Source organism: Cylas formicarius, unplaced genomic scaffold, assembly GCF_029955315.1.
Source record: "Cylas formicarius isolate icCylForm1 unplaced genomic scaffold, icCylForm1.1 PGA_scaffold_8__14_contigs__length_24414737, whole genome shotgun sequence".
Taxonomy (NCBI): Eukaryota; Metazoa; Arthropoda; class Insecta; order Coleoptera; family Brentidae; genus Cylas; species Cylas formicarius.
The window spans coordinates 20,110,791-20,125,063 of NW_026844361.1; the positions used below are offsets into that span (position 1 = coordinate 20,110,791).

General features: G+C 35.7%; 2 protein-coding genes across 3 annotated transcripts in view; one reads left to right on the forward strand and one right to left on the reverse strand.

Annotated features, from left to right (window-relative positions):
- Positions 1-14,273, forward strand: part of LOC132706712 (GDNF-inducible zinc finger protein 1) — a 71,120-nt gene that overhangs the window by 6,532 nt on the left and 50,315 nt on the right. The gene's annotated exons all lie outside the window — the stretch shown is intronic.
- Positions 1-14,273, reverse strand: part of LOC132706711 (proline dehydrogenase 1, mitochondrial) — a 33,603-nt gene that overhangs the window by 6,335 nt on the left and 12,995 nt on the right. The window contains exons 4-7 of one of the 2 annotated variants that reach the window (XM_060678193.1): positions 6,381-6,398; positions 5,364-5,428; positions 2,564-2,742; positions 395-569 (exon numbers count right to left, since the gene is read on the reverse strand). In XM_060678193.1, coding sequence (XP_060534176.1) covers positions 395-569; positions 2,564-2,742; positions 5,364-5,428; positions 6,381-6,398 — 437 coding nt within the window. The remainder of the gene's footprint in view (positions 1-394; positions 570-2,563; positions 2,743-5,363; positions 5,429-6,380; positions 6,399-14,273) is intronic. The other variant, XM_060678194.1, reaches the window with a different exon arrangement.

A 14,273-nucleotide genomic window follows, 5' to 3' on the forward strand; every position in this document is an offset into this window, starting at 1 on the left:
CCTCTTCTTAGACATCCGATTTAATTACAACTATTTAAATATTTTGTCGCGGATGATGCCTCTTTCTTTTTTTTTTTTTATATATTACTGCCAGCAACTAATTGAGAACATATTTGATATAAATTAAATTATTTGAATTATATTATTTATGATGTAAAATTGGATAACGTATTATTAAGAGATGTGGGTGTTACGTTCAGAAATCATGAAATGATGAAGCTTGTGGAGGTGCACTCAAAATGCTAGAGATTTTGCAGGGGAACATACTTTAAAAACTGTTGAACTATAGTTGTGTGCGCTCGAAACTAGAGTGGGGTTCCGCGGTGTGGCAACTATTAATAATAATAATCGATTTTTTTACAAAAAAAAAGCGCGAATTTGATATAAGCCTTACTTTGGCGATGGTATTGAGTCTCCTGATCATATTCCTGAACATCTCCTCCTCTTTGGGCGACAGCTGAGTGATCAAGCGGGCCATCCGGCCCGTCTTCAGGTCCGGCACCCTGAACGTGGTGCTCAATTCTTGGTTCTCGTCGATGATGCCCGACCACGGGAACAAGTGGAGGATGCTGCGAGAGACAGAGAGAGAGAGAGGGAATCGTGATCATCAAGCGTTTACCTACAACGACACAGCGGCGATGTGAAGGGTCTAGGTCGGGCCGGTGATTTGGGGGGGAGGGGTCGGTATTATTTGGGAAAGGGATGACGTCACGAATGCGTTTCTAGCTTAAGGGGACGTTTTGCGACAGACAAGAAATCCGACGGACCGAAGTGTCTATTTAATGTATCTAAACTATTTTTTACCTGTCAGAGTATGAAAATTTGTTCTAGTTCTCGTCTCCTATTTAATTTTTTTTGTTTCACTTTATGAGAGCTTTGTTACTGGTTTGTTTTTTTTTGATAACTTGTTTTATTTGATTAATTAAAAAAGCCGCTTAATAACAATTTTTTTTTTAAACCCAATTAACATTTTCTTCTAATTAATCTTCTATTTAATTTTCGTTCTACAGCTGGGAATTTTTGATTTTGTTCCTTCCACTGTGTCCGCTTCCATTGACCGTATCCAGTTTTGTGTTAATTCATCAAAGAATATCAGCTATTCCCTAAGGTTATAGGCATTTCGATCGCATCATTTTCCGATGACTTATTTGTTTATAACAAAAAAATGAACCGTAATTTTGATTAACGATTTAAACAATTTACTCAATTCAATCGATGTTTTATAGTTTTCTTTTTTCATATCACTTTTATTTTTGCACATTCCCATCGTCGACTTCGGATCGTTTTAGATAAATAATTTAAAAATATATATTTTTTCTTAACATTTTCAGAGCTTCTTTTATGGCCCAGAGGCTTTTGCCGGAATATAAAGTTGTTGGATATGTTCCACTAATTTTTATTACCAATAAAAAAAAACAGCCATAACTTCTTTTAATTAATTGATTCGCTTAAATCGCAGCTAATTTTGAAGGTATTTTAACCATTTTCTGTAAAACTTGTTCTCGAACAAATCATAGTTTTTGCTGCAAGTACAAAAAAGTGTTTTTTCATACCTAGAGTGTTAATAAAAAAAAGTTGGCCAACTTTAATGAAAATGCAAATGTAAATTCGGTTGCATGTTTGGAACTTCGGGAGTTAAGGTTTTTATTATTTTTTGTGGCTTTAACCATCGCGTAGATTTATTTTTGACCAATTTTAACTAAATTTACCCTAATTTTGGCGAAGCTCCTGGCCGTCGTGCCCCACTCTCTCCTATCTATAAGGTTATATATAATAATTATAATTATTTATTAAAAAGTATTTAATAAAAAAGGCGATAAAATACTTTATAATATTACGAAAGGTTTTTTAGTTTTCAAATAATTAAATTTTGATTTGAAAATTCCTCTATCAGTTCCCTAGTATCGAAAATTTACATAAATTTCCAAAAGTCGCTTTCATCTTTTAAATTTCTTATTTTTAAGGGTAGTTTACGCCAATAATTAAAATTATTTTCATGCTTCTGTTCCTGGTTTCTTCGTTTTGTTTTCTTGCTTTTTCTTCCTGTAGGTCTTCTCACACTAGCTACCTCTTCCTCTACGTGAACCTGTTTTCTTGAAAGCCACGATAGAGTATAAAACTTTATATTTATTTGATAAATAGGAACAATATAAGCGTTATTCTTCATATAACTCACGTATCTAAACTGACCTTTATCAAACTTGTTGTATAATATACTATTAATGGTTTTGTTTTTTGACAAGTTTAGCTCCCTTGTTACGTCTTGTTGAAGGTTACTACTCATTACTCCTTATACCTGCCTTTAGGCCGAGCTCACACACCCAAAATACACCTTTCGAAATAAACATTTCGTCGTCGGAGCACTTATCGCCCAAACAGGAAAGTAAAACAATGTGATATACAACGCGCATGTATTAACTACCGTCAAGGTGGTATAATACTCACTAACCGCCCCCGTTCGAATTTCTAGAAAGAATTAAGTATCCGTGAGACCGGGGATAGTTTGTTGGGAGGTGTGGGGGACGAGGTGGGGTACTGGAGATCTCGGAAGGGACAGACTCACCCTTCCTTATCGTAGGTGACCTGTTTGAGGAACTTGCGCACCGACTCCTTGTCTTGAATTTTGTCGAATTTCGCTTCGAGATCTTCCGGTCTTACGTGGTGCGTGAGCACGTTGCCCTCGCCGCCGACTATCTCGGCCATGAACTTGCGCGTGCGCATAATTACTTCGGACAGCTGGAGCTGCGCAGAAAACGCGAGGCTATAGCATTTGTTTGCGTATAGTGGCGGAATAATATCAAAAAATATGGCAAATGCTTAATAAGGACGTCATATACAGTGCGGTCCATTTGAACATGTTGGTACTCATGTCTCTCATTTATGCCGACAAGCTCGGCCATTTTGAATGTTCATTTAATTGTTGACAGCTACTTTGCTTGCACGTGTTTTGGATCGTCTTCGATTTTTACCTATTCAAAAAAATGGATCAAAGAACCTGTATCAAATTTTGTGTGAAAAACGAAATTAAGTGCGCGGATGCATTCCGAATGTTGACTGTGGCATACGGAGGAGCTACCTTGGACCGAAGCAACGTTTATCGGTGGTACAAAATGTTCTCAGAAGGCCGAGAACATGTGAACGACAAAGAGCGTGCCGGACGCCCGAGCACTTCAACAACAGACGAAAATATTAATGAAGTGGCGAAAATGGTATTGGCCAATCGTCGAATCACCGTTAGAGAAGTTGGTGAGGACCTAAACATATCGATTGGCTCGTGCCATTCGATTTTTATCAATGAACATTGCTAATGAGATCTTAAACTCTGTCCGCGACGACCCAAATTTGCTCTAGAGGGTCATAACTGGTGACGAATCGTGGGTTTATGGTTATGACGTGGAAACCAAAGCTCAATCATCTCAATGGAAGCTGCCGCACGAACCAAGACCGAAAAAGGCGCGCCAAGTTCGGTTTTGCTGACAGTTTTCTTCGATTGCAGGGGCGTGGTGCATCATGAGTTCTTGCCACAGGAAAGAACGGTCAATAAGGAATATTACCTGCAAGTTATGCGCAATTTGCGCGAAGCAATCCGCCAGAAACGCCCGGATTTGTGGAAGAACAAAAATTGGCTTTTGCACCACGATAACGCCCCTGCTTACACATCGTTGTTTGTGCGCGACTTTTTGGCCAAAAACAACACACTAATGATGCCGCAGCCACCGTATTCCCCAGATCTGGCCCCCTGTGACTTTTTCTTGTTCCCTAAACTGAAGAGGCCCATGAAAGGACGACGTTACGCTTCTCTTGACGAGATAAAGAGGGAGGAGCTGAAGAAGATAAAAAAAAATGATTTTTTGAAGTGCTTCGAAGATTGTAAAAACCGTTGGCATAAGTGTATAATATCTCATGGGGATTACTTTGAAGGGGACAATATAGATATTCATGAATAAATAAACAATTTTTGAAAAAACAAAATTCGCGATACTTTTTGAACACACCTCGTACATTCTTTACGTATATTTGAGATAAACTTAGGAAACAGACAACATGGAATATGAAGAAGTAGAAAAGTAATAGCCTATTTCAGAAACTCGTAGCTGAACTTGCAACAATATTTTTTTTTCGATCCTTCTTGTAAATAAGATACTAACAAATAGACTTCGTATAGTTGTAAACAGTTTGCTGGCGACAAAAATACTTCAGAAGTATAAAGCGGAACCAAAGAGAGTACAATGTTGCAGTATGTTGATGAGATTTGGAATAATGAAAGTTACCTATAACCAAAAATGTGGCAAGACAATATATCAACGTCAACAAGTAACGTCAACGAGTATTAAGGTGCCTTAAAAGGGAGGAAATGACTAATAGTCGTGCCAAACGGAAAATTACCATTGATTGATAAACAAGGTCTGTTTAGTTGTCCTATTTGAATGTGACTTTTTAATAATTAATTGTATTGTATTGTATTGTGTATTATTGTAAGGACAATAAAAATCAACTTTTTTAAAATTATTTAGATTATTACAACATAAGAAAAATTATAATGCGAAATCCATGGCAGAACAAAGTAAGTTCCTTAGGTTTTAGTAATTTTACTGAAAATTTAAACGTGAATATAGGAAATAAAGATACCTAATAAGGTTTTATTACTCTACACCTTTCTGAACTACACTATAAAACCAAATGGTGGTCATTTTATTTCACTTTGTCACAATGTTTTTGCTAAAATAACGATTGTCAATTTGGTAGTGCAAAAAAAAATTGAAAATAAAAATTCTATAAAATTTTTGTATTTTTGATAAGAAAAAAAATTAATCAATTCGACGCAGAATGCGGAGCTGACGTCCGATATAACAGAAAAAACTGCGCTTCTATTCCAAATGGCTCGTCACCGGATATAATATTGAAAATGAATTAAATTTTAACTGGAACGCAGTCCGTAGTGTATGAAGGTAAATTTGCAATTTTCGCAAACAATTGATTAAATTTAAAATAAAAGTCCTGTTCGAACACACGATTATTGGAATTATTTTTATAAACGGTTTTGGAGAAGGAATCGCGTGAGACTAATTCTAACATTTTTATCGGGTAGAACGTAGTTTGTTCGTATTTTATAATTGTGGTCGCGCTGAATTACTAAACCCGGCGCCGCCCTCCTTTTGCCACATAACTTGCGGTAATTTTTATGAGCCGAGCCGCAGGGAAAACTATTATACTGCACTTTGTCAGCGAAAGAGCAAAAAACCGCTTATAACTTATAACAAGTATTGTTTTTAAGTTTGCAAATAACGAACTTGCGGCCAATATTTGATACTTTTGCGCCACCCGGTATGATATGCGCGTAGGCGCGCCGTGCGGTTACGTACCAAGAGTTGCGGTCTACCCAGTGCGGTAAGTTTGATCGCCGTTATACCGGTGCCATAGGTGGCGCCTGCAACAGAAGAGACGAGCATTTATGCTGGAACACCTCGCAACATATTTTTCCCTAATTTTACAGAAACAAGTGGAAATCTCCCTTTTTATTTCGGCAATATAACAAAGAGAACGTAAAAGGCTTCACTAACCAATTGTTTCCGAATCATTGCATATTTTAGCTTAAAAAACGATATAAGCAAAGCCAAAAAAAGGAGAACGATACATTTATGCATTTGAAATTTTAAGCGATTTTACAGATTAGATAAAACATTTTAAAAAGCTTGCTTACTTTCTCAAAATTGCTAGTTCTTCCAAAGAGAACTTCAATTTAAGAGATTTTGTTTACAAAGTGTTAAATTATAAAAATATAATATATACGTTATATGGAATAGTAGTATAAGATAAATGTCTATTATTTCTCACTTTTCGACCCCTTTAATTTATCTAATTTACTTTATTCTTGGTAACGGTTCTCGTCATTCAAAAATAAATCCATGGCAAAAGCGACAACGAAAAATTAATCATAAAAAGCACAGCGGACAAATAAATGTATTGAAAGCCTTTCCAACGGGAGGCGTCTCAGAAGAGAGTCTCCCAAATATACCCACGTTTTACTTTTGGATATATGTTACATCAAATACATGTACATATGTAGAAACAAATAAAAATGATGTTTATCACTGGCGACTTAATTTTTTGAATAAAACTTGATATATCAGAAGTGGGATATCAATCGAATTATAATGTATTCTTGTCGATAAATCGTTTGGCTTAAAACAAAAACGTTTTCTACTTATTTTGTCGCATCTAGAGTGGGAGTCAGCGAAGGATACTTATCCTTAATACCGAGTATCTATCCGGGCGTATTTTAAATTTGGATACCGATTTAGGCGGCGACGTCAAAAGCTTCCTTATGTGTTAATGTGTGTTTGACGTACGGGGGCTCTTCGCGCGCATTTGTACGTTACCTGGAGTCTTCTGATAGTCTAGACAAAAAAAATATATTGTCCGGTTATAAAAATTTGCAAAAACAATAGCACGAAAATCGGAAACAAGTGAACCTCTAATTGCCCGCTAAGTTAAAAAAAAAACGCCCGACGTGTTCGGAGGCGGCGGCTCATCTGTCTAATCGCCTAAATTTTTAAATCGGCTAATCAAAAATAAAAACTAAAAATATATAATATAATACACAGGGTCTAAAAAATTAAACTTTTTGACAGCTGTTTTTTATTTGAAAACTGATTTTATATAATTTTGGTAGGTTGATTTCAAAAATGCTATACTTTTTTTTGTATCACGTAAGTTTTTTTTTTGCAAATATTGAAGGAGAAAAAAAAACTTATTTTTTTATTCAGTAAAAAGGAATCTTAGTTAAAGAAAGTAAAAAAAAAAAACTGTACTCAGACTTTTTGAGTGAAATTTTCGTCTTTTTGCCAGAAAGCTACGTTGTCCTGACATTCGGCTGAGTGTTTTTAACATCCATATCCCGTTTTAACATCCAGCAGTAGTCCGCCATACACTTTCAAAACTCATATAACAACTTAAGACGACGAAAGTATTGTAACATATTTTGAACAATACTTTCGTAGTTTTCGTCCTTAGAGTTTCCAAGAAACTTATCAATTACTTCTTTAAATGAAACTCAGGGGGGATTTTCTCTCGAAAATCCTTGTATTTGCATAATGTTCTTATCTGCGGCCCAATAAAAATACACTGCCCATTTTTGTCTAGGGCTTTAATAAACTGCTTGTTCCAGCCAAGTTTGATATGAAGAGGAGGCACAAAAATTTTTTTCTACTCCCGTCTGTAAAATACCTACCCACTGACCTAGCGTGCGGGAAGCGTCACTTTACCACGTCAGTTTCCTTTCCCACGAATCCGAGTCACTTCGGGCATTTCCGGGATTTGCCGCACGGGTTTGGGAGCAATCAGATGTTTGAATTTTGACGTTTGTCAGTTCTGACGTTCATGTCAGTGAATGTATTCGTGTTATTTGGCGAAAATATATCCAAAAACTATCGGTCGTAGTCACTCGTCATTAAACACTCGCTCCGCTCGTGTCAAACTCGCGAGTCAAATGCCGTTTACCGCACTTGTTGCATAATATACTATTTGGGGCCAATTAAGCTATCCCTTAATACATTTTTGCTTCCAGGTGTAAGGCTTGTTCTAGAGGGTCATTCTATTTGAGTCCAATGTCTATCCCATTCGGCACATTTGATGTGACGACAGTAAATGCTTGTCAATAAGTCTGGACGCTAAGAACTCGGATGCATCCTTTGGAATGTGCAAAACTCTAATTAAATCATTTAATTCGCTCTGTTTAAACACTTCGGGCTTTCTGAAATCTGTTGCGAAATCTAAGTCATATCTGGTCCGTGAGGAACTGGTTGAATAGAAGCGTCAAAATTGGGGTACACATATTTTTTCTGTTCAATCCTTGAACATTAAACTAAGGAAAATAACAATCATCGCTGTGATTCCTAGGCTCTCATCGTACCATAGGAACTAACCAAAGCTTAAACATTTCTTCCTACCTTTTTGTCAGTTTCTTAATGCTTCAACGCAAACGGAACAAACAGTATGAGGAGCCAAGGACTTGCCTTGGTCGCCAATTTTTACATCAAAATAAGCGGTGGTATACATTTTTCACAAAAGACGTTATAGTTTGCCTTTGCTTTACTATGACAACTACCGCAGATATAACAAAAATTATTTCGATTGTTCACGGAATGTCTTTAAATATTTATACGTTCTAGAACAGTAGAAATGCACAACAACGAAGACAACAGCCGCGAACACAGTAGCAGCACGACAACCAATACAACCAAACTAATTAATATTATCCAGTGTTGCCAAATCACATTTAATTTCATAAAAATCAATTCATTTAAAAATCATGCCTAACATCGAACAAACAAAATAACATTTTCTTGACATATGGTATTTTTTGGAAAAAAGGCCCCCAAAGTTATACAAATAAACAAACAGCTTTCATAGAAATGTCTGTGGCTTTAAATATTGTTTATTTTTTGCTATAGCATTTTCAAAATGGTGGCGTCAAAAAGTGTGGGAGCTTTTTGTTCCTTCGTTATTTGAACAAACTGCGACTTTTTAAAGTTGTTGTTTCTATAAAGGATATTTTAAAAAACCTGCGAAAACGCAAATCTGCAAATTCGCCATCCAAAATAAGGAACAAAAGTTCGGTTTGGTTTCAAAAATACGGCGTGTTTATTTTTTTGGATGACGAATCTCCTGTATTAGTGTTAGTGTAGTGTGTTTATTTTGATTTTTTCCTATTACATGGTCACGGAAACGATCAGTGAATCTTCATTATCAAATGTCCTCACTTTCGCGAAAAATATAGATTTGCCGATGAAGAGCGGAACAAAAATAAAAAAAATAATGAAGTTTCGATAAAAATGCTCTCAGCATAGCCAGAAACCGAGTGTTTCGAGCACAATTTAACAGAAAAATAAATCAAATACACAATGGAATTTTTCACTAATTACACAACCGACCTAGCGTGCGGGAAGCGTCACTTTACCACGTCAGTTTCCTTTCGCACGAATCCGAGCCACTTCGGCCATTTCCGGGATTTTACCGCACGGGTTTGGGAGCGATCGGATGTATTCGGAAATATTTCCCACGCCTTCAATTTTGACATTTGTCAATTCTGACGGTCGTAGAAAAAATATAGTATGCAACACGTTCGGTAAATTTTTTAACTCACTCGTTTATTAAACACTCGCTCGCGTTCGCATTGACTGTTTTAAATAATAAAAAAGTGTCAGTAAAAATTCACTTGCAGCAAACATGGACAAGATTTCAAAAACTTAAAAAATATATAGTTAGGGTTTCTTTTCGCTTAGTTTCTAAACCAAATATTGTATTATGCAATCTGGTGCGAGATATTTTTGGTGTAGGGCAGAAACTTTGGCGAGACTCCAAAAAACAAACGTTAAAGTGTTTTTTTTTTTCAAACGGAAATTCTGGGGCGCTGCGTATAGGTATACGTAATATAACACGGTGCTCGTCTTCACGGATTCGCTTTGACTAATAGAAAATTTTGAGAAATAATGCGGCGTAAATTCGTTTTTACTTTATTGTTTTTGGCACAAAAACAATTGGGCCGCAAGCGACGGAAAAGAACGGCACCTTGCAGCGCAATTTATAGACGGTTCGACATTCATGTTGATATCGACACCTCGCAATGTCACAACTATAGACCCACCAATCTATTTTTTATATAACAACTGGTGGTCCCGATTTAGACTGTAATAATTTAAAAACAACAGGTGACACATTTTAAATAGACACCACGTTTGTAATTGTTTTCCGAGGTGGGTAAATTTGGACGTTTCTAGGAGGTCTCGACAATTATAAAAGGACTGTTTATTTTGGAAGTGGTCAATATTCTCTTGCTTAGAGAAAATTAGAGGTTAGCGTATCTTTTAATTAAAAAAAAAATTGGCAAATTATATGAAGTCAATGTTTCTATTGTTTTATAAATATTTAATTTGATGGACTTACATCACTTTAAAAATTAGGCAACTGCAAAAATCGTTCAATTTCAATTTTAGAAAATCAAAAACCACTTACAAATACTCACGACAAGACAAAAATTAATTATAGACACTAAGTGCATTGTCAAAATTTCAAGATACCGATGGTATTAACTTATATTTCCACCAATTTATATGCATATGCCTTTTTAGGGGCCGAATTATTTCTAGTCCTATCGAACATTTCATTACATTGGGTTTCACTAACACGTTGAAATACATTTCTTTGAGCAATTACAATTTTTTGATTCAAATTGTTTTACTCAAATGAATTTTGCTCTTTTTGTATAATACGTTTGTCCATTATTCGGCTTAATTTTGTTCATTTGTTGTAAATATTTTTCTTTAATTTGTTCCGTAGAATCAACGTTCTCGTTAACAATATCCTAATCTGGTGAAGATTCTACCTCTAGTATTCTTCTTCTCTTTTTACGTTACTTTGTTGTTCATGGCGGATTTGTTCTCACCATCCGAATCTTCGATTATTCTTCTGTTTAAATTCATGTCTGCGTAAATTTATTTATAATTAAGTAAAATAAATATTTTCAATCGATATATAATAATATTGATTTACCATTTGTTCTTATCTATGTCACTATCTAATGTTAACATAAAGTTATCCATTTGAAAAAACATATGCAACATAACAGAATACTGTTCGGCAACCATCTGTTATAACTGTCAATTCGACTTACACGACTTTCATGGGAATTTTTTAAGAAATTAAAGACGGACGGACTAGTTATACACAAAAAAATTTAGATTTAATTAAGCATGAATTACGCGATATTTCTTTTTTTTTTTAATGGACTTGCACCCTTTTCAAAATAACCGGTCGAAGTATGGAAAAATGGATCACTTTTTTGGAGATTAAGTCGGTAAAGTTTAATTTTTTATGGTAGTGAGTAATGTGGATATTACTCCTTGTTTTTTAAGTCACAAGAATAAATATTGGGTTGTTCGAAAAGTCATTTCGTTTTTTTTTTGGGGAACATGAAAGACAGTTTTCGTATAATGAATAAATATTTTATTAAATTATATATTGGCCATTCTGGTCCAACACCTTTTGCCATCTTTCTGGTAGTAACATAATTCCGCTCTCAGAAAAGTTTTGGTCCTTGCTGGCAAAAAACTGGTTCAGGTGGTTTTTGACATCTTCATTTGAGGTAAAAGTTTTGCCATACAAAAAATTTTGCAGGGACCGGAACAAATAGTAGTCGGAAGGCGCCAGATCTGGAGAATATGGTGGATGTTGCAGTACGTCCCATTCAAGCTGTAAAAGTTTTTGGCGAGTGACCAAACTTGTGTGAGGTCTCGCATTATCCTGGTGGAACACTACACCCTTCCTGTTGATTAATTCGGGCCTCTTCTCTTTAAGTGAATCATTCAATTTGTCCAGTTGATGACAATAGACTTCTGAATTAATCGTTGTATTGTCCGGCAAAAGCTAAAAAAAAAACGATTCCTTTGACATCCCACCAAACGAGAGCATCACCTTTTTTTGGTGAATGTTGGCTTTTGACACGCTTTGAGCCGGTTCATCTTTTCCGCTCCATGACCTCTTGCGTTTTACATTGTTGTATACAACCCATTTTTCGTCCTCAGTAATAATCCGCTTCAAAAATGGATCATTTTCTTGACGTTTGAGGAGCGAATCACACACGTCAACGCGACGACAGAAATTTCGCTCCGTAAGGACATGGGGCACCCACACATCGAGCTTCGAGGTTAAGCCCATGCCTTTCAAATGGCCATAAACAGTCGAATTCGACAAATTTAATCTCTCACCGATCTCTCGATTTGCATCAACTAATGCCTTTATCGCATCTTTGTCAGCTTCGACCGGCCTTCCAGACCGTGGTGCATCTTCGACATCAAAATTGCCGGATCGAAATTTTGCAAACCAGTTCTGGCACTGGCGTACTGTTAACACGCCTTCTCCATACACATCCGTCAATTTTTTTCTCGCTTGGACAGCATTTTTACCTTTTCTGAAGTAAAAAAGTAAAATATGACGAAAATGCTGCTTATTGTTCTCCATATTTAATAGGGCACCAACCAAAAACTACTGCGTAGAATTAATAGAACTTTTTCACACACAAGCCTTGCAATATCAGCTCTCAAGACATATAATGGTTATGCGGCTTAAGTGTGAAGTTGGTTTCGAAAAAACGTAATTAATTCCCCTGACGGGAAAAAACGAAATGACTTTCCGAACAACCTTATATTATGCAACAAGCTTGACAAATACGGAACTGAGGTGGCTTTTACTTGATGAAAATCCATTTATCAAAGTAAATAAGAACTAAAGGTTGATTTGACAATTGTCATGTCAAAATATATAATTTCGTGAAAATCTGAACTTTTAGTTTTTATTGATTTTGAAGTTTGACAAACGCCACTGTAGTCATTATTACCCATCTAAACGTATTTGTAATTATTAAATTGCTATTATTACTTTTCCAACAAAACGACGTACCGACTACATAACACTAGCAGATTTTTAAATTTGTTAAATTAAAATTTTAGAGATTTGTTCCGAAAAAATCCACAAAAAATCTTATGTTGTAGAGAAAGACAATTGTTTATTAAGCAGTCACTCCATTCGTGGCAAATGGAACAAATGACAAAATTGGCTTTTATCAAACTTGTTGCCTAATATAAGTAGTACTTGGTAACTTGAAAACTAATGACATCGACTTGCTGATATTGAGCAAAAGTTCAGTACAGAAAAAAAACGACAACCCTCCTACAGAAATAAAGTTTTATTTTTATATTTTGATTTCCTGTAAGCTCAAAATTATTATTATTATTATTATTGATATTAATTGGATGCTAGGCGAACTTTTAATAATAAAAAACAAATGTCGTTAGTAATAAATTAAAATTAAATAGGTATTAATGAATTATTTAATTAGGATTTTATTTTGGGAGATGGGGCTGGGGTGCATTTGGAGGAGTGCGAACCTTTTCGTTTCAATATTTGACACAATAAAGAGCCGTTAAAAAATTTAATTTATTGGGATTACATGGAATTTCTCAAACTAAATTTTTTAATTTTTAAAGATAAACCGATTGATTATTGTTTGTTATAAATTGCATAAAAACTAGAGCCTACTTAGAGTGTTTTATAACCTCGATTCGTCGAGAATATGGTCTGACACTCAATGTTAAGAAGACCAAGTACATGATTGTCACCAAAACCAAAGTGCTCCATGAACACCTGTATGTTGAAAACCAAGAGCTGGACAGAGTCGAGAGATATGATTACCTGGGTACGAGTGTCGACTGTAATGTGGATTATTCTTCGGAAATAAAGATCCGCATTGAGAAAGCCCGTGCAGCCTTTGTGAAGATAAAGAAGCTGCTCTGTAGTCGCGATTTGAGCCTAGGTCTGAGAACTCGAATGCTCAAGTGTTATGTATTCCCGGTCCTTTTGTATGGTGTGGAAGCGTAGACCCTCAACCTGTTTTGTGAGCGGAAACTGGAAGCCTTCGAGATGTGGGCATACCGTAGGATGCTGAGAATATCACGGACGGAACATGTGACCAAGTGGAGGTTCTGAGAAGAATAAAGAAAGGCGTAGAGATCCTACGGGAAGTGAAAGAAAGGAAATTGCAATATCTCGGCCACATCATGAGAGGACCAAAGTATGAAATTTTACAACTCATAATCCAGGGAAGAATTGTGGGAAGAAGATCTATTGGAAGAAGAAGAATGGCTTAGAAACCTACGAAAATGGTTTAATGTTACTTCATCTGACCTATTTAAAGCCGCAGCTTCCAAAATCAAAATAGCAATGATGATAGCCAACCTCCGAAGTGGAGACGGTACATTTTAATAGTCAACTAGAAAAATTTTTTTTTTCAAATTTAAAAATTAACCGAAAAAAAAATTACGCAAAACTAATCTTAATTATATAAAACAGCAAAAGGACAAAAGCACATACCTTTAAAAACTAACCTCAAATACCATGTTATTACCGAAAATTAAATAAAAATGGCACCCCTATATAACCTCTTATCAGGTATCACCTTTTTGTTTTGTTGAATAGATTAATTTGTTCCTAAGCAACTAGACCTCCTCCAAACACATGGGCGCACTAATGCTAACACCATGCCCACACAGCACACTGGTGAAACATGTAATATGCCACGGAAAATAGTGCTTCTTCCCAATGAAGAAGCTATCAAAAATTCTTTTACCTATTTTTTTTTGCAAACCAGTTATTGAAAATTAAAAAAAAAATGGGGTTTCAAGATCTAGGGCGTCATAATTTTTCATCTTTCAGCAGTG